The sequence below is a fragment of the Clytia hemisphaerica genome, unplaced genomic scaffold, assembly GCF_902728285.1.
Source record: "Clytia hemisphaerica strain Z4C2 unplaced genomic scaffold, Clytia hemisphaerica genome assembly, whole genome shotgun sequence".
Classification (NCBI taxonomy): Eukaryota; Metazoa; Cnidaria; class Hydrozoa; order Leptothecata; family Clytiidae; genus Clytia; species Clytia hemisphaerica.
The window spans coordinates 165,782-184,032 of record NW_027103262.1 but is presented as its reverse complement, the minus strand read 5'-3'; the positions used below and the strand labels follow the sequence as shown (position 1 = coordinate 184,032).

Here is an 18,251-nt window from a genome sequence, read left to right as displayed (position 1 = left end):
TTGTCCCCAGGCCCCAAAAATTAAAATTTTGAAAAAATGAAAAAAACAACCCCAGGGATTTGCCCAAGGATCAAGTGTGCAAAATTTCAACCCAATCGGACCATTTTTGAAGTCTCCAGCCTGCCCCAAAGTTTTGGTGACAGACACACAGACACACAGACACACACACAGACATTCTCAGATTCTAGCTCAACTGAAGTTGAGAATTTTTGGAAAAGCTCTCAAAAAATTAAGATTAGAGATATATTGTAAGTATACAATAAAGGTCATAATATTTTGATAATTTTGGTTATTTTAACGTTTTTCAAGATTTAAAGTTCCGGCGAGAAAGTCGATTTTGGGCTATCTCTTTAATTTAATCGAATATTTCAATTCGGAAGGGGTTGGCAGACTTACAGGCTATATTCTGAGCCTTATTGGACTATTTTTGAACTTTTGGATCCTCAGATCCTAAGGTCCTAAGTCTTAAGTCTCATGTTAAAACTCAGAGTTAATACTCTACCCTTCCAACCTACTTTAGAGCACTTACAAATCGCTTGTGGTTCAAAATCTTCCCGGTGTATTTCCCTCTTTTCTCAAATATTATGACCTTGATTGTAGGTGATTTCTGTACTTAACTCGAGATATTAACCCTTAAAAACCCTTTTTTTAAGCCAGAAACAGCTGTTTTGTCCAGTTTTAGAAGCATAACATCTCGAGTTAGGTACTGAAATCGCCTATACTCGCAATATATCTCTAATCTTAATTTTTCGAGAGCTTTTCAAAAATATACAACACGTCTCTATTTTCTCAAGCTAAAATTTTCATTAATTTTTGACCCTATAATTTTTGCCAGAGACCGTCAGATTTGTCCGAAAATGATACCAAAGTGTCCGAAAAAAAAATTGGCACCTAAGTTATTCCCCTACCCCTACCCCTTAAAAAAATGTATAAAAAGTGCTTTGACAAAAAAATTGAGCGATTTTACAAACTTCACCCTACTATTTTGACAATTTTTTAAAGTATTTTCGTCGATTCCTAAAAAAACGGGTGTTTTAGAGTTCGCAAAGTCTTGAAATGCTCTCAACTTGTTCTTGACATTTTGGCCATCAAAGCCTCATGTTCTTATATAGTTTATTCTTATAAAAACCGTGTACAGAAATCTTAAAGTTTTTGTATTACTGTAACTAATATTTGAACGGAAGATTTATTCATCCAAAAACTCTACTTTGCGTTTTGTCTGCTTTGTGTCAGGTCATGTCTACTTTACAGACCTCTACTTTCTTAAATAAAAGAAACCATTTTGATGGAGAGGGTGAACAGAATCCTTCTGTGAACCCCTATTATTTAGGCAAAAATTGGTGCTGGATATGAGGGACGGTATGGGTCGTGGTTTGACCTGATCTGAATTGGTCTGAATTTTTCCCTTTTAGATATGCCAAAAAAGATTTCTCTGAGGTTAGAAAATATTTCGAAAATTGTCTCCGTAAGGGTCACTTTTTTTACCTGTGGTTTGCAAAGGTTAGCTATTTTTTCCTTTTAAGCGCCGGTTCACACATACCCTATGAATTCCCCAGCGGTGCTGTCTGTAGTGTGAACTAGGTACTACCATATTTTGTTTCATACATATTTCATAGTGCGTTTCAAAGATACAAGCGAGCAGAGATCACAGCAAAAAGGCAATAACAACAAAAATCTACTGTCTGAAGACTCAGAAAACAACCAATTAAACAGCTCAGTTCAAATCAAAACAAAGAACTTAAGAAGTGGGACCACAAGTGATGAGATAGAACAATATACGAATCGAGATAGTCCGCATCCAAAATCAATCATCAATGAAGACATTCAAGAGGAAAAATTTGTGACCATAGAGTTTGAAGGTATTACTCGAAGGTCCCACCGCCTGTTAATGTTCCCAGCTGGCACACAACTTTGTTTCGACGTTCGTCTAACGTTATATGGACGTTATGAACATTAGATAAACGTTGTAACGTTGAAACAACGTTGTGTACCAGCTGGGTATGACTAGTAATATTCGTGTAATAAGGTAGTTTGCTATTCTAGGGATGTTTTAACAGCATAAGGTCACATGTAATAAATTTACTAACTATTTTATTAGAGATCTTTAAAAACCAACTCTAACAGACTGTAATGGTTTTGATGTTTTTAAAAGAAATTTTGAATTGATACTTGGCTCTACGTTTTAATATATGGAGCAGGGGGGTCAGGGTCCAGGATACCAACCCAGGGCCCAAAAGCTATCAATACCAACTTGAAAACCCCAATTTTCTAAAAAAAGGGGGGACCCACCCCCCTAAATTGGTATCGATACGAACTTGAAAATCTCGATTTTTCTGAAAAAGGGGGACCCACCCCCTCCCTAAATTGGCAATCAGTAAAAATGCAAGAAGTTATATCCGGGGGGGGGGGGGGTACTTAGGCAAATGGAGGGTACGGTATGTGCCGCCCTTAAGGGTACCTTTTTTGAATTTCCAAAGTCCCGCTAAGGGTCGGAAAAATCAGATAATCAAATCTCAGTCCCACTAAGGGTCGGAAAAATAGAAAAATTTCAACTTTTTACCCCCTGAAAGATCGAATTTTGGTTAAAATTGGTCCAATTTGTCCCGCTAAGGGTCGTAAAATTCCCAAAATTGTCCTTAGTTTTCTCCAAAGGGTCCAAAGTTCGAAAGTCGGGCGACACCCCCCCCCCCCGTCAGCTCGCAACCCTAGTACCCACCCCGGGAGTTATATAAATATGCATAAGATACTGCATACAAGGGACGCTACACAAAAGCTGTGGATGTTTTTATTCAAAGAACATTCCTCTTATTAATCACTTATATTATATATTATGTACCACACTTTAGACTCCTGAAAATGAAAACAAGTTTTTCTCATTCTAACACAACGTAAATTAAGTTTCTTGAACTAAATTGGCGAAATGTATCAAATTTATAAAACTAGTCGATAAACTAGACTAGATAAAAAACTTATTGTATTAGGCACGCCTAGAGTCTTTGTAACATAGCCTATAATGATGAACGTTATGTAAAGAAAATCTTTATCACGACTAAAAAAGTTTCAGTTTGTTCAACTCTAGTTTTGAATGAATTTTGGTTGATTGAAAGGATTGAGAGCAGCAAAAGTTAAATAAAAATTTAATTTCAATTATAGAATGAAGAATGCTTTTATATGGAATCAGGGTATAGTGTAAACGATTCAAATAAGTTTTTATACTTACATTATACAACATTTTAAGTCAGATACCAATTTCAAATTCAGCAAAAACTAGAAAAAAGGAGGACCCACACCCTCATTTTGGTATCGATACCAACTTAAAGATTCCCTAATTTTCAAAAAAAGGGGGACCCACCCCCTCATTTTGGTATCGATACCAACTTGACTTTTTGAAATTTGAAAAAAAAAATCGACACCACCCCCCGGCCCTGGGTTTGGTATCTGGATCCTCACCCCTCCCTCTGTATGGAGCACTTTGTCGACACATTTTACTGACATTGTAAACTGAATGTATTTTCAAAAATTAAATTTCATATATATCAGTAAAAATTCTAATTTTCAGAGCCCAACATCCAGCCTGAGACAATTGACATTAATCAAACTATTGGTGAACAAAGTCAAAAGACCTTTATACCAAAATCGTCTACCAGAGCCAGTGAAACAGACAAAGGTGAAAATCTTACTAAAGAACAAGAACGAACCACAGTTAAATTCAACGAGAACATAAACCAAGAAAGGCATTCTTCAGATTCCGATTCTTCAAGTGATAGTTCCTCCTCAACAAAAACATCAAAGAAAAAGACGAAATTAACTTCCAAAGATCACTTCTCAAATACTGTTAAAGCTGATTTGAAACGATCATTTGGAGACTCTTCAACGCAAAGATCATTTGGGAATACGAACTCAAGTTCAAGAACAAACGAGTTCTCAGGATCGCCGAAAAGTCGAGCTACAATTTCTTCCTCAGAGGCATTGGATACAAAAACAAAAAAGTCACCGAGAATTACCGAGGACAAAATGAGAGATTCACCAACTTCTATTACCGATGACGCTCGACATGCAGCTCTCCAATTATCCAAATCGCCACAAATGGTGTCAAGAAGGTTAAACAACGTTAAGGTACTGAGCATTCTTGGAAGGTTTTCATCATTGAGTTTCGAGCCCGAATGGCTAGAGACGAGACTCCTGGATGGGAAATGAAACCACTTGTTATTTCCCCATCCAGAACGCCCGCGCATAGTTTTTACAAAAACACCGGATTGAAACTAAAATCTAGCTAGATTTTAAGCTGAATATTCTTGGAGGGTTTTTATCTTCTCCTCGTGTGCTCGATAAGTTAATAGAGCAATGCTATCACGGGGCGGGGTCAGTACTAAAATCTCAGACAAATATGAGTACTAAAAGGGTTTTCGCAGATTTTTTGCATACCACCACCCCATTTAAGAAAAGTGGTCTAATAAATGTACTAAAATTCTTTGGTACATTTTGGTACAGAGACCACCAAAATTAGGTCTTCTCAGGACAAATTTGTCTTCTTATTTTTCTCAAAAGTGCTGATTTTTGCTTTTTGATGATCTTAAACAATGCTGCTTTACGAATCGATGCAAAAATAAATGAACACAGGAAATTATCTTAAAATGAAAAAGAATCAAATGTTCTTTTGAAAAACTATGAAAAATCCCGAAAAATTCTGAAAAAGATTCAAAAATATGAAGAAAATCACAAATTTTAGTACCAAAGTTTTCTCAAATTTGGAACTTAAGTACCCCGTGGTACTTATTTGATAAATATTTGCAAAGCAAAATATCTGAGGTAAATTTTTAACCACAGAAAGCTGGGTAGCTCTGTATTCAGCTAACCTAAAAGCCAAGCTGAATGGTTCAGTACTTCTTCCTAAAAATTTCCTTATTTATTTAGTATACTTTTTTTGCGAAACCATAGACATATGGTGAAACACCACGGGCTAATAAATCTCAATAACCAACTTATATCTATTGAATATCTGCGTAATTTCTTTAAAGTAATTTTCCCAAAAATTTTTCTTTCTACCAGGCAAAATTGAACGAGGAGACAGAAAAATCCAAGAATGTAGCACGAAGAAAGATCACGGAACACGAAGAACCTTTATATTTTCGTGTGATGAAAGAAACCTTCTTGGAGTATGAAAAACAAATGGAATTAGATGAAAATGAAGGTATCTTCAAGTGTAAAAGTACCTTTACAAAACTGTTTCCAAGTGTAGTCTCGACTTACAAATGACACCAAGTATCCACCCCCTCAAAAAAAGAAATTTAAGAGGGGTCAAAACCTTCCCCATAACATAGATTTTTAACAGAATTTGAAACCTACCAGCTCTGCCCCAAATTCTATATTTCTCAACACTCAACCCCCTAGCAAGCTGGCTCCTTCTTCAAGTGTAAAAGTACCGTTACAAAACTGTTTCCAAGTGTAGTCTCACTTGAAATGACACAAAGTGTTTATTCTCTTCTTAGATCACCAAGGTCAAAAGTAAAGACTTTAATTTTTTTTTGAAAAGGGCTATAATTCATTTGACAATCTCTAATTTGACGTTCTACTATTCGATACGTACATTATTCGATAATATTGAAAACAAAACGATGCTCTACGTTTGATACGCTCCCTTATCCAATGAATATCCGGTCCCCCTTGAAAATCGAATTAGAGAGCGTCAACTGTGTATCTCTAATCTAGGTCACAGTAATTTAGGGTGAATGAAACCTTGGATCTATTTTTAGTTAGTTATCCATCTTATACCATACATGTCTATATATTAATAGCCGTAGTCTGTATGTATGTTTGTTTGTTTTTTGTGTGTCACTTTCGTTTTCGCAATCAATGTTTTGTTCTTTTAAAAGATGACTTTTGCTTCTTGCTCCACAAATGTGTTGAATCAGATTCGCGCCGTTTTATAAAGACTTTGTTTTGATTGATAGATTAGACTTTTTTCTTTTTTTTTCTTTCTTTTCTTTTGTTTTATGTTTTTTGTAATTAACGACGGCATACTGGAGAAGTGGGACGTGGGACGGTGGGACGCTCAGGTGGGACGCTCAGGTGGGACGCTCAAGTGGGACGGTAGTGGGACGCTAAGGTGGGACGGTAGTGGGACGCTAAAGTGGGACGGTAGTGGGACGCTAAGGTGGGACGGTAGTGGGACGCTAAGGTGGGACGGTAGTGGGACGCTAAGGTGGGACGGTAGTGGGACGCTAAAGTGGGACGGTAGTGGGACGCTAAGGTGGGACGGTAGTGGGACGCTAAGGTGGGACGGTAGTGGGACGCTAAGGTGGGACGGTAGTGGGACGCTAAAGTGGGACGGTAGTGGGACGCTAAGGTGGGACGGTAGTGGGACGCTAAGGTGGGACGGTAGTGGGACGCTAAAGTGGGACGGTAGTGGGACGCTAAAGTGGGACGGTAGTGGGACGCTAAAGTGGGACGGTAGTGGGACGCTAAGGTGGGACGGTAGTGGGACGCTCTTTTATATGTATTTTGTCTTTTTCTTTTTATAATACAGTGAAGAGGGACAGGTCAAGTACTTATAAACAATACACAGATCGATCGAAATGTTTTTGACTTTCTTCATAGTGAATGGATTATAAAATAATAACATAATCAATTTGATCGAAGCTACAAAGACACAAAAAGCTAGTCAGTCAGATAAATCAATTTCTGGCTCCTCCTCTTGGCTCTTTTTGTGTAATTCAATTGTGTAATTTACAGAGCAATTTCAACAATTCTAACGCTCTTTTTAGCCTAGAGGCTAAATGTCTAAATCTGCGAGAACTGATTTTAAAGAGTATCATATAAAAAATGAACATTCCAATCACAGGGATTTCCCCAGAGACAAGATGTTTACTTTTCGAATTCAAAATTCGAATGAAAGGAAAAAAATCGAATCGACAACAAAGGGTTATAGTAGGGGGAAATTTGTTCGTTTTTTTGAGGTCGCTCGACTTTTTTAGTCAAAGCACTTGTTATACATTTTTGGAAAGCTAAGGGGTAGGGGAATCAAAATAATTTGGGTGCCAATTTTTTTTCGGACACTTTGGTGTGATTCTCGGACAAATACGACGGTCTCAGGCAAAAATCATAGGGTGAAAAATTAATGAAAATTTTAGCTTGAGAAAACGGAGACCTGTTGTATATTTTTGGAAAGCTCTCAAAAAATCAAGATTAGTGATATATTGCGAGTATAGGTGATTTCTTTACCTAACTCGAGATATTAATCCTTAAAAACAGTGTTTTTCAGTGTTTTTCAGCCAGAAACAGCTGTTTTGTCCAGTTTTTGCACTTTCGGAAGCTCAATATCTCGAGTTAGGTACTGAAATCACTTATACTCGCAATATATCACTAATCTTAATTTTTTGAGAGCTTTCCAAAAATATACAAGAGGTCTCCGTTTTCTCCAGCTAAAATTTTCATTAATTTTTCACCCTATGATTTTTGTCTGAGACCGTCGTATTTGTCCGAAAATCACACCAAAGTGTCCGAAAAAAAATTGGCACCCAAGTTATTTTGATTCCCCTACCCCTTAGCTTTCCAAAAATGTATAACAAGTGCTTTGACTAAAAAAATCGAGCGATTTTACAAATTTCCCCCTACTATTACACCATCAGCATGAATAATAAAAGTATCCACATTGTTCACGTGAAAGGGAAAACCCGTGAGGTGAAACATACACGTGGCGCCCAAAAACTTCTTTCATCAAATTTTATGAAGTTGACTAGGCTAAAGATTTTTAAAGTCGCGTGTCCATCGTTGAAAGTTGTTTTTAGATTTTTATTGAGTTTTTTGGTTTTATTTTCATTTGTTTGTGCATCATGTTACCAAATTGATTTCACATTTTTCATTAAATAATTATAAAGACAAAAAGACAATATTCTAATAAAAGAGCGTCCCACTTGAACGTCCCACTGCCGTCCCACTCATGCTGAGGGGAAAGCCCTTTATTACAATTAGAATGTTTTCTTTTCATTCGAATTCAAAATCGTGTTTCTGGGGAAGCCCCTCTGATTCGAATGATTACTTTGTTATTCTCAATAAATATAAACTCTTCGAAATATAGTCAGGCTGCTGCTGGACCACTTTTGTAAAAACCTTAGTGTGAAGAATCTAAAACCTATTGAAACCTGTTATATAGTGTTGTTACCCCCTGTTATAAAGGGGGTAAAAAAGTTTTACTGGCCATTAGGTTTTCCCAGATTTAGCCTAGACAAAGTTGCAAAGGATTGAAAGTGTTGGAAAATAATAAAATTGTTCTATAAATTAGACAATATGAGCCTGAAGATAAGGAGCCAGAAATTGATTACACATTTTCCGGTGTTTATTTCTGACTCGCACGCATATTGCTTGGTAGCTTTTCGATCAAACATCCAATTTGAATATTATTCGTTTAGCATCCACTATATGATTAAAAAAAATCAATATATATATTTTGGCCGAAATCCTGTGTAGGTTGAAAACTGAAGAACAGATCTTGTATATGTGTTTTGTGAAAGTATTCATTTACTCATATTGAGTTCTTTTTTACTCGTACATAATTATCAGAGAAGCAAAAATACAAAAGCCTTACGAGAGAGCGTCCCACCTTAGCATCCCACCTGAGCGTCCCACTACCGTCCCACCTTAGCGTCCCACTACCATCCCACCTTAGCGTCCCACTACCGTCCCACTACCGTCCCACCTTAGCGTCCCACTACCGTCCCACCTTAGCGTCCCACTACCGTCCCACCTTAGCGTCCCACTACCGTCCCACCTTAGCGTCCCACTACCGTCCCACTTTAGCGTCCCACTACCGTCCCACCTTAGCGTCCCACTACCGTCCCACTTGAGCGTCCCACCGTCCCACGTCCCACTTCTCCAGTATGCCTTACAATAAACAAGGGATAGCGCACAATATGAGCATATTTATTTTTCTTATAAGCATATATCTTATAAGAATCAAATCAATAACTCTTGATAGACGGTGATATACCTTTCGGTAATTATTTCTTACATAGTGGGCAAGGGACGGCATACAATATGAGCATATTTATTTTTCTTATAAGCATTTACTTTATAAGAATCAAATCAATAACTCTTGATAGACGGTGACATATACCGTGAGTAGCACAGGTCAAAATCATATAGTGACGCTGTGCCAACGAATCGAGATTCTATTCAGCGCGTAATCAACGAAGACAAAATTAACCATGACAACCATCCAACATCTCGGATGAGGTTCAAAGTTGATATTTTTATTCCCGTCGTTGAAAACACAACTTACAAAAAGTCATCAATGCTTTGTAAAAAGAGTCAGTGATAGAGAATCACAACATAAAGTATGTCTATTATTTCGATACAATTAAAGTGACATTTCCATAATTAAAAGTTTAGTAATTACCTGTTATACATTTGGGGATCATATAAAAGATTTCTTTCGAAATAAACTCATTTCAGTTACACTTGGAGGTTTCTGGGGAATTTGTAAATAGTAAACTGCATACTGATACAGTCTGCTAGACATTAATATGGTAATATTTGCTCTTCATCTTTGTTTTTTTTGTACAGTGATTAGATTGACACATGCGCGATGAAATTTCTATTATTTGTCTTCAGAGGTTAATATATTTTTTGAAAACTTAACCTCTGATACTCAGGGTAGGTGACATATCTTTCGGTAATTAGTTCATACATAGTAAACAAGGGACAGCGCACAATATGAGCATATTTATTTTTCTTATAGGCATTTACTTTATAAGAATCAAATCAATAACTCTTGATAGACGGTGATATACCTTTCGGTAATTAGTTCTTAGAAGGTAAACAAGGGACGGCATACAATATGAGCATATTTAGTTTTCTTATAAGCATTTACTTTATAAGAATCAAATCAATAACTCTTGATAGATGATGATATACCTTTCGGTAATTAGTTCTTACGAAGTAAACAAGGGTTGGCGTACAATATGAGCATATTTATTTTTCTTATAAGCATATACTTTATAAGAATCAAATCTATAACTATTGATAGACGGTGATATACCCTTCGGTAATTAGTTCTTACAAGGTAAACAAGGGTTGGCGTACAATATGAGCATATTTATTTTTCTTATAAGCATTTACTTTATGAGAATCAAATCAATAACTCTTGATAGATGGTGATATACCTTTCGGTAATTAGTTCTTACAAAGTAAACAAGGGACGGCGCACAATATGAGTATATTTATTTTTCTTATAAGCATATACTCTATAAGAATCAAATCAACAACTCTTGATAGATGGTGATATACCTTTCGGTAATTAGTTCTTACAAAGTAAACAAGGGACGGCGCACGATATGAGCATATTTATTTTTCTTATAAGCATATACTCTATAAGAATCAAATCAATAACTCTTGATAGACGGTGACATACCTTTCGGTTATTAGTTCTTGCAAAGTAAACAAGGGACGGCGCATAATATGAGCATATTTATTTTTTATAAGCATATACTTTATAAGAGTTCTTAAATTGGTCTTATTTTTTTAGCGATTTTAAGCCTCGTTCTTCTTGTAAAATTGTTTCATCAAGGCTAGATGTAAAGTAGATTTAAGATTAGCTTATCTCTACTTCTTGTTTTTCCCATGTAGTTCAAATTGTAGGCGAAATTTTTGACTTCAAGTCGTCTTGTTTTATTTGAGACATTCGAACTCTTTTCAAAACAAAAGAAAATCTTTTAAACAGAATCTGTTAAAGAAAAGAACAAATATAAAATAAAACATAAGAATCACAAGACAAGTTTGTTAGAACAACAGCAACATTAAAAATAAATTCAAAAGGCGGTAAAAACTAGAGTTCTTTCTTCGTAAAAAGGGACCTTTAAACATCTATGTCGATAATTATTTTGCTGTAAATCTAAGTCATTGTTGTTATGACGAAGTTATTTTATAAAAAGCAACATAAAATTGCGCTATCACGCTTTTTTGTCTGCGTGTCCTAGCTGCCTTCCGGGGGGACTATGGTTGCGAGCTGACTTTCGGCCCTGTCCCTCGGACCCTTAGAAATTGTGTGAATTTTAATTCACTTTTTGGAACTAATTTGACCAAATTTCTATCTTTCTGGGGGAAAAAAGTTGAAATTTTCTATTTTTCCGATTCTTAGTGGGACTGAAGTTTGATTTTCCGATTTTTCAAACTGCCATGTTTCAAAAAAGGCACCCTTAAGGCCGACACATACCCATACCCTTCTCTTGCCTAAGTACCCCCCCCCCCCGGGCTGCCTTTTTTCGACGAATCTCGTGTCATGTCTATTATTTCACTCCGCTTATCTTGACATCAAAGTTTTCCTAAACATCAAGAACTACGGCAAATATAACGCGAGCGAAGCGAGAAAAAAAATCTAATTGCAGAGCCGTCTCGGACGTCGCTGGTCGCCGGTATGGTGTAATTTGGGAATGACGCCCTTTTTCTGCTTTCTGATCATTTTTACCACAAAAATCTTTTTCAAAATATGGTTAAAAGATACGTCACCCGGGAGGGATAGAGTCAAACTTTGAAGAGAATTCTTCTCTTTAATTTTGATTTCATCGTGTTTAAGCCACCTTCCCAACATCCAAAGGACTTTAAATGCGTTCAGCAAACAGCTAAACCGGCTAGTTTTTTTTAATAAGCAAGTGTCCACCCCTATATCAGGCTCGTAGTAGTATCTGTTTGTTCTTAAACAATAGAGCCATTGTTTAGGTACCAAAGACTATATACTTGTAAAAACATGTAACTTTACTATTCTACCGTCTTTTCGGAGCGAAAAACTTTTCATTGAGATGCAATGTGAACCATAACATATTATGGTTTATGTAAACCCTTTATGTTAAGTATCGAAATTAATTTGAGCTTTGTTAACACTTTTTCATTTTTCATTTTTTATATTTCTTTAGATTCAAACGAAGAAGGTAAAACAGGAAAGAAATTGGAAGAACAAAAATGTGAATTCTTAAACATTTTACAACAAAAGTTAACTGAAAATGTCTCTGAAAACGAACAAGAAAGTTTTAAAGACATGAAACTGTCAAGAGAGAAAAAGGTAAATGTCTAGGATACTTTTATAAAACTTCGCGGAGATTGAATTTCGCAGATTCCACGGATTTGGGTGTCACCCGCAAAATATTTTTAGAAAAACTAAAAAAATGTCAAAGAAAATACTTTTTCTAATATTTGCTGATATCAAAGAAGCGCTAATAATGCGTATTTCAACAACCAAAATGCATGATTTGGCAGTAAAATGCGCAAATTTGTGAAAATATTATCTACACTCTACATAGTGCCATCCGCGAAATAATTCCCCGCGAAATCTTAATATGTTGGCCAAAAAAAATCCCATTTAAAAAGTTTCTATACATCATAAAAAAGTTGGTTAAAAAGTCAATTAGGGGAAATAATATTACCAGATATAGTAGATTTGGTTCATCTTCCCTTCTTACTCCATGTTGTTTTCTAATGGACACTACCTCTAAAAACTACAAAAATAATGAATTTTCTATACTCAGGTCTCAGTCACCGAGCCCGTTTACAGTGAAGTTCTTAAAAAGACATTGGAAAAATACGGCAAGCAAAAGATCGAGCGTCGTCGCAGCTTAGCACTGGGTGATGATCCTAAGGCATGTCCAAGTCCGAATCTTTTCGTGATGTTTGAAGAAAATCTGGTTGAAAATGAGATGATGGAAAAAGAAGAAGAAGAAAACGAAGATTTAGTTTCACCTTCTTCAAGTGATTATGGTAAGTACGAAATCAAGCTTTACTCTGTAAAATACAGTGTGTCCCAAAAAAAAAACAGACAAATTTCTATATAAAGTAAAATATTCATGACCTATGTGAAATTTCATGACTTGCAGTTTGTATACTTCTTTTTTGAAAAAGTTTGAGCTGGTTTTTCAGCTCATCCAAGGAGAATGCTCATGATATTTATCTACGAGTTAAAAGGTCTTCTTCGTAGATTTTTTTGCGTTTAGATAACCTAGTGACTGTTGAAAATATCCTTGTATACTTAATATTTCAACTCCAAAACCTATTCAATCATCTTGGGAATTAAATATCTATTGATTGAACAAAGAATTTCAATTCTTCTAAGCCCAGTTTATTAGACAGTAAGTTTTGAGGAATCTACTATATTAAAATCTGCCTGACGTGAAAAGCAAAACTTTTTTTTAAATTTTCTAGTTTATGTAGCTGAGACAGAGTTTTCCAACGATGGGCTCTTACAGACAATAAATGGTAATATATAGGGATATAGTGTCCGAGGGGGGGGGGGGCACTTTTGCTCTGTTTGAGGGTAATTTTGAATGTCCAGGGGGTCAACTAATGCTTATCTGGGGGTTAGACCTGCTGTCCGGGGGTCAAAAGTCACAATATCCAGGGGGGTAAATTGGGCTCTTCTAGAAACAGAAGCAGCCGGCGGAGAGATTTTTTAGAAATATGTGTTCTTATCTTCTACGAGACCAAATGTTATGACCTTTCAATTTTTTATACAAATGATGTGTTTTTATTTCTAGGAAACCTTTATCGCACTATTTGTCTCCCTAAACTTATCACTACTTTATGGTTGGATGTGTTCTGAAAATTTTTAGGGCTACTAGGCAACAAGATTACATCAATTTTCTCTTGATTATACCCGTCTCCTAAAAGATGTGTTCTGAAGCTCTTTCTAGGGTTACCTAGACAACAAGAACACCTTGATTGTACCCATGTCTCTTCAGAACACATCATTATTTCTAGCTGATTACTTTGATCATAACAGATCAAAATTTCTAGCTGAAATAGGCTCTCAGAATACATCGGAAAAAAAGGTCGCCTCGCTTGCTTTCGTAGAAAATGTTCGTACATGGGGGTGGAGGATATAGTGTCGGGGGGGGGGGGTATTGAAAAATCTACAAAATTTGCCTTGTCCGGGGGGTAAACTTGCTCTGTTTGAGGATAATTTTGAGTGTCCAGGGGGTAGACCTGCTGTCCGGGGGGGGGGTGTCAAAAGTCACAATGTTCACAAAATGTTATATCATCCACCCCCCCCCCCATATTCAATTTTTTTCTGGAGAAGACCATTATACAAGTATTTTGTTGTCTACAGACCAAAACGGCCGGCTAATCAAGCTTTCCTGCCATATATACAATCACCCCAAAACATAATCTTCCCAAATTACAACAAACATAAAAATGATAGGTTACTAAAATTCTTTCACTTTACAGAACAATCAAAACTTTCACCAAAGACACAAAAAAGACAGCGAGAAGATCCTGTCTATATGATGGTATTAAAACAAGCTTTGAAACAACGACGCCGTTCGATTCACGAAAAACGAAAATCAATGAAGAAAAGAACATCGAATGATTTGATTATCGAAGAAGAAATTGCTGAAGAAGATGAAACGGAAGAACACGTCTCTTTTGTTTGTGCAACGCCTAGTAAAATTCCGGTCAGTTTTTTTAGTACTGTCGTTTTTTATGTTTTGCGACCGTAGTACAGTGGTAGAGCATCCGGCTACGGTTTGCAAGGTTGTGGGTTCAACCCCCAGCCGGGTCATACCAAAGATTCCCAAAAAGGTACTTGATGCCTCTCTGCTTGATGCTCAGCAACTAAGAGAAGGATCAAGGGTAAGTGGAGAAATCCAGGGAGAAAGAGTGGCGCCCTCCCCTACCTTCGGGTAGATAGCTATCGAAAGAGGAGCCTTTCGGGTCGCCTCCGACTGCGGTCGCAGACTTACTTACTTATGTTTTGTTAAGTTACGTAATTTATGCCATCATGGAAGCAAACGTTCGAATCTGTAGAGGAAATCCCTTACGCAAATCGAACGTTTGTTTCCATAATGGCAGACGTAACGTGAAATGCTCGATTCTGTGGGTCAAAACTGCGGGTTGTTCCAAATCGCTTCGATCACTCCGCTATCCCTCAAAAGAAATACATGAGCTCGCTAATAAGGCCTGCAGTATTATAAAGAGATTAGTTCAATTCAAGGCGTTTTCTAAAGGCTTTTCCAGAAATAGTCCGTGCCCCCCCCCTGTTGAGGATTGAGGATATCGAATATCCAGGGGGTTAACGATTTTTGTTCAAAAGTGGATATCCAGGTGGTTAAATATCTACACGTGAGCGGATATCCAGGGGGTAAAGTGTCTTTTCAAGTAAAAAATACGATATCCAGGGGGTTGAGCATATCTTTAAGGGCGGATATCTTTACTAATAAAGTAGGATGTCCAGGGAGTTCGATACTTCAAAAAATCTATATCCTCAACAGAAGGCGTAAAGTTTTTTTTCGGGAAAATAATTGAAAGTTTTCAACAGTCATTAGAAAAATATGAATTTCTTCGATGTAACTTATTCACCTTCAGATCATTAAAATCTTGTTATATCTTATATGACTAGCCTGTTTCAGAAAAATTACAGCCAGCAATTATTGACACATTTATCTAGAAAGGTAAACAAATCAAAAAGAATACCTTGTTGAAAAGATAACTTTGAGTAAAATGAATTCAAACATTTAGATAAAAATACTATTTACTTCTAGTTGTCAGACGAAGAGAGCTCAAGCAGAAAACAAAACAACTATCACAAAAAACTACGCCATCAGCCTGATTCCTTGCAATCCTCTACAAACTCAACCTCATCCACAGGGTCAGCCAAAAGCGGCACCACAAACGCCCACAGTCGCTCATCTTCTGATATATCATTGGCTAGTGAGGAGGTCCGCGATATCAATCGTCAGACATTTGTTAGCGCATGCCCACATCGCTTTCAACACCACCAAGCCGATATCTTGCATTCAGGTTAGTTTGTCAAAGACTTATTTTTGGGAAGAGTAAAACTCTACGCGTTTTTCTATAATGCATATTATACATGGCGTCATCAGTCATGATTTTTCTAGATTTAGAACGCCATGATATTATATATTTATCCAGGCTGAGATATGGGCTTAAAAACATTAGATCCATTGTTATAAGAACAATAGGAATTTAAACCATAGTTAAGGGACGCACGTAAGGTAGGTCGTTTACCTTGAGTCCCCCCCCCCACCTCCCGGGGTCTTGCCAAGCAGGAAGTATTTTTACAGGAAAACATCATAGTTTGAAGAGGGGTATAAAATCCTCTAGGTTTATTTCATCCCCCCTTTATACCAAATCAAATCTCGGTACCCCCCTCCTACAAAGGCCCCTAAAAATTTGGCATCCCCCTATTAAAGGGGGGGGGGCGGTGTAAACTATGTTAATTTATGCATCCTGTCTAAGCTCAAAAAACCCTTTGCTTAAGCACAAAAGAACGTGTACGAACATGAAAATGACCCTATCTTAAAAAATCCGCCAGGATTTGAACTTTGAAAGATTGGATAGTAATTTTTAATTTACGCTTCAGTGCGTATACGTGTGAGATTCGTCGTTGAAGTTTAAGGCATCCTTTTGAAAATGGTATCTGAAAGGGATTTTTAAACAAGAACCTGCTGACAACGCAAGTCTTGTCTATGTTACCTACCTTTGTCAAACTATACACGTTTTTTTTTTTTTTTAAGAAACACACTTTTAAGAAACATGAGGCTCAGAATGTCTAAAAACTAAGAAACATCGAAGAAACATGCTGAGGCTGAGAATGAGAAAAAAACATTCTTTAATTCGTTTTTTTTAAGAACCTTCCAATCCAGCCTTTCATAAGGCTGATTATGTCAAAAAGTTTAGAAACATGTAAGAAACATTTAAGGCTCAAAAGGCCGATTTCTTAAGAAACATTGAGGCTGCTTGGTAAAACTAGTTTCTTAAAAAAAAAAAAACGTGTATATAGAGAAAATGTCAATGGTAGTTGTTGTGAGCGTCTAAAAAAAGGAGACTAGCAATTGGGTTACAGAAGGAAGAATTGAGAGTTACTCTCAGGTTCCCGCTTGTTAATTTTTCAAAAAATTTCTAACCCCCGGGCCTTATTAGGACCCCCCCCCCGTTTATTAATTTTTAATAATATTTTCAGCTGTCAAAGAGAAGGCCCCTTTTTTGCTCTAAATAGCCTGATTTTAGCCTATATTTACCTTATCTTTGGGTTTTCCAGAAGTACAATTTCCAACCTCCCCCCCCGGCAATTAGGTGGGGCCGTTTATTGGAGCCTAAGAGTAATTAAGAGGATAGGAGCTCTTACATGAAAGGGTCTTTGAAAGGGACGAGATGGAGTTTTTACAAGCTCTTATTTGATTTGGTTGGTCGTTAACCAGTAATAAAACGATTTTGATACTTTTTATAAAGAACGCGTCATGCTTAGGAATTCTGCAAATCTGAGCCTTCATATGCTTGTAAGTGTTATGCTTATAAAAAAAACATGCAATATAAACCTCACTACATTCATTTCACAGGAACACAGAAACCAGCATTACCAGTAATTCCATCACCAGATTATACAGTACCAGACGAAGCTAAAGATCATCCACATCATGTGGCAAGACCTTTCTGGAGTGATGATGAAGAGGTACACAAAGCTTACCTTAATAGCAGCTCCTTCTCACAGACGCCTAGGAAATATACTCTTAGGTTCCAAGTAAAGCCCCCCTCCCTCCCGCTTGTTAATTTTTCGAAAATTTTCCAACCCCCTGGACCTTATTAGGACCCCCCTGTTTATTAAAATCTCGAAAATTTTCCAACCCCCCCCCCCATTTATTTGGAACCTAAGAGTACCAACCCTAGTGGAAATTATATATATACCCCAATTTTCGTACCCGCTGGAAATAATCAAATAAACGAATCAACACACAGTATCAATCGTAAATCTTTTACAAGGAATAACTTAAGCTTTCAAAACAATTGTTCGATCCCAGAGAGTTAATCGAATTTGTTTTTGTACTGTTTTCATTAACAGCAAGCAATCGAGCCACGCCCTTCATCCGCCTTTACACCCACCAACGAACAAAAAGCTGAACAAGTCGCCAGCTCTTCAAACAACTATCAAAACAAAGAGCAAAAGAAACGGAAAGTCAGTAATTCATCAATGAAGAATGAGATTATTCCTGAACAAGAAGAAAATGTATATGAGGTAGTCGATCCATTAGAAATATTGAATTCACACGATGACGAACCTAGTGATGGAGACAGAGAGCATGGGACCAATCAAAGACCTCCAAGCTACGGTAAAGTATTTTGGAAGAGTTCTTTTATATGTATTCTAAGTAATCGAGCACTTAGTTTTTAGAAGTTGAACAATTTCTTTTTTGAAAAAAACTGCAGTTGACGTTCTCTAATTCTGACTTTCTACTTTTTAATGTGCTCTATTA

The 18,251-nt window shown here is 36.8% G+C and overlaps 1 protein-coding gene across 1 annotated transcript in view; it reads left to right on the top strand.

The window, feature by feature from the left end:
* The window catches only part of LOC136799704 (calponin homology domain-containing protein DDB_G0272472-like), a 32,131-nt gene that overhangs the window by 10,173 nt on the left and 3,707 nt on the right, over window positions 1-18,251 (top strand). Inside the window, exons 6-14 of the mRNA XM_067056419.1 lie at window positions 1,617-1,859; window positions 3,560-4,116; window positions 5,050-5,191; window positions 11,907-12,052; window positions 12,516-12,744; window positions 14,209-14,435; window positions 15,522-15,780; window positions 17,340-17,452; window positions 17,840-18,107. Coding sequence (XP_066912520.1) covers window positions 1,617-1,859; window positions 3,560-4,116; window positions 5,050-5,191; window positions 11,907-12,052; window positions 12,516-12,744; window positions 14,209-14,435; window positions 15,522-15,780; window positions 17,340-17,452; window positions 17,840-18,107 — 2,184 coding nt within the window. The remainder of the gene's footprint in view (window positions 1-1,616; window positions 1,860-3,559; window positions 4,117-5,049; window positions 5,192-11,906; window positions 12,053-12,515; window positions 12,745-14,208; window positions 14,436-15,521; window positions 15,781-17,339; window positions 17,453-17,839; window positions 18,108-18,251) is intronic.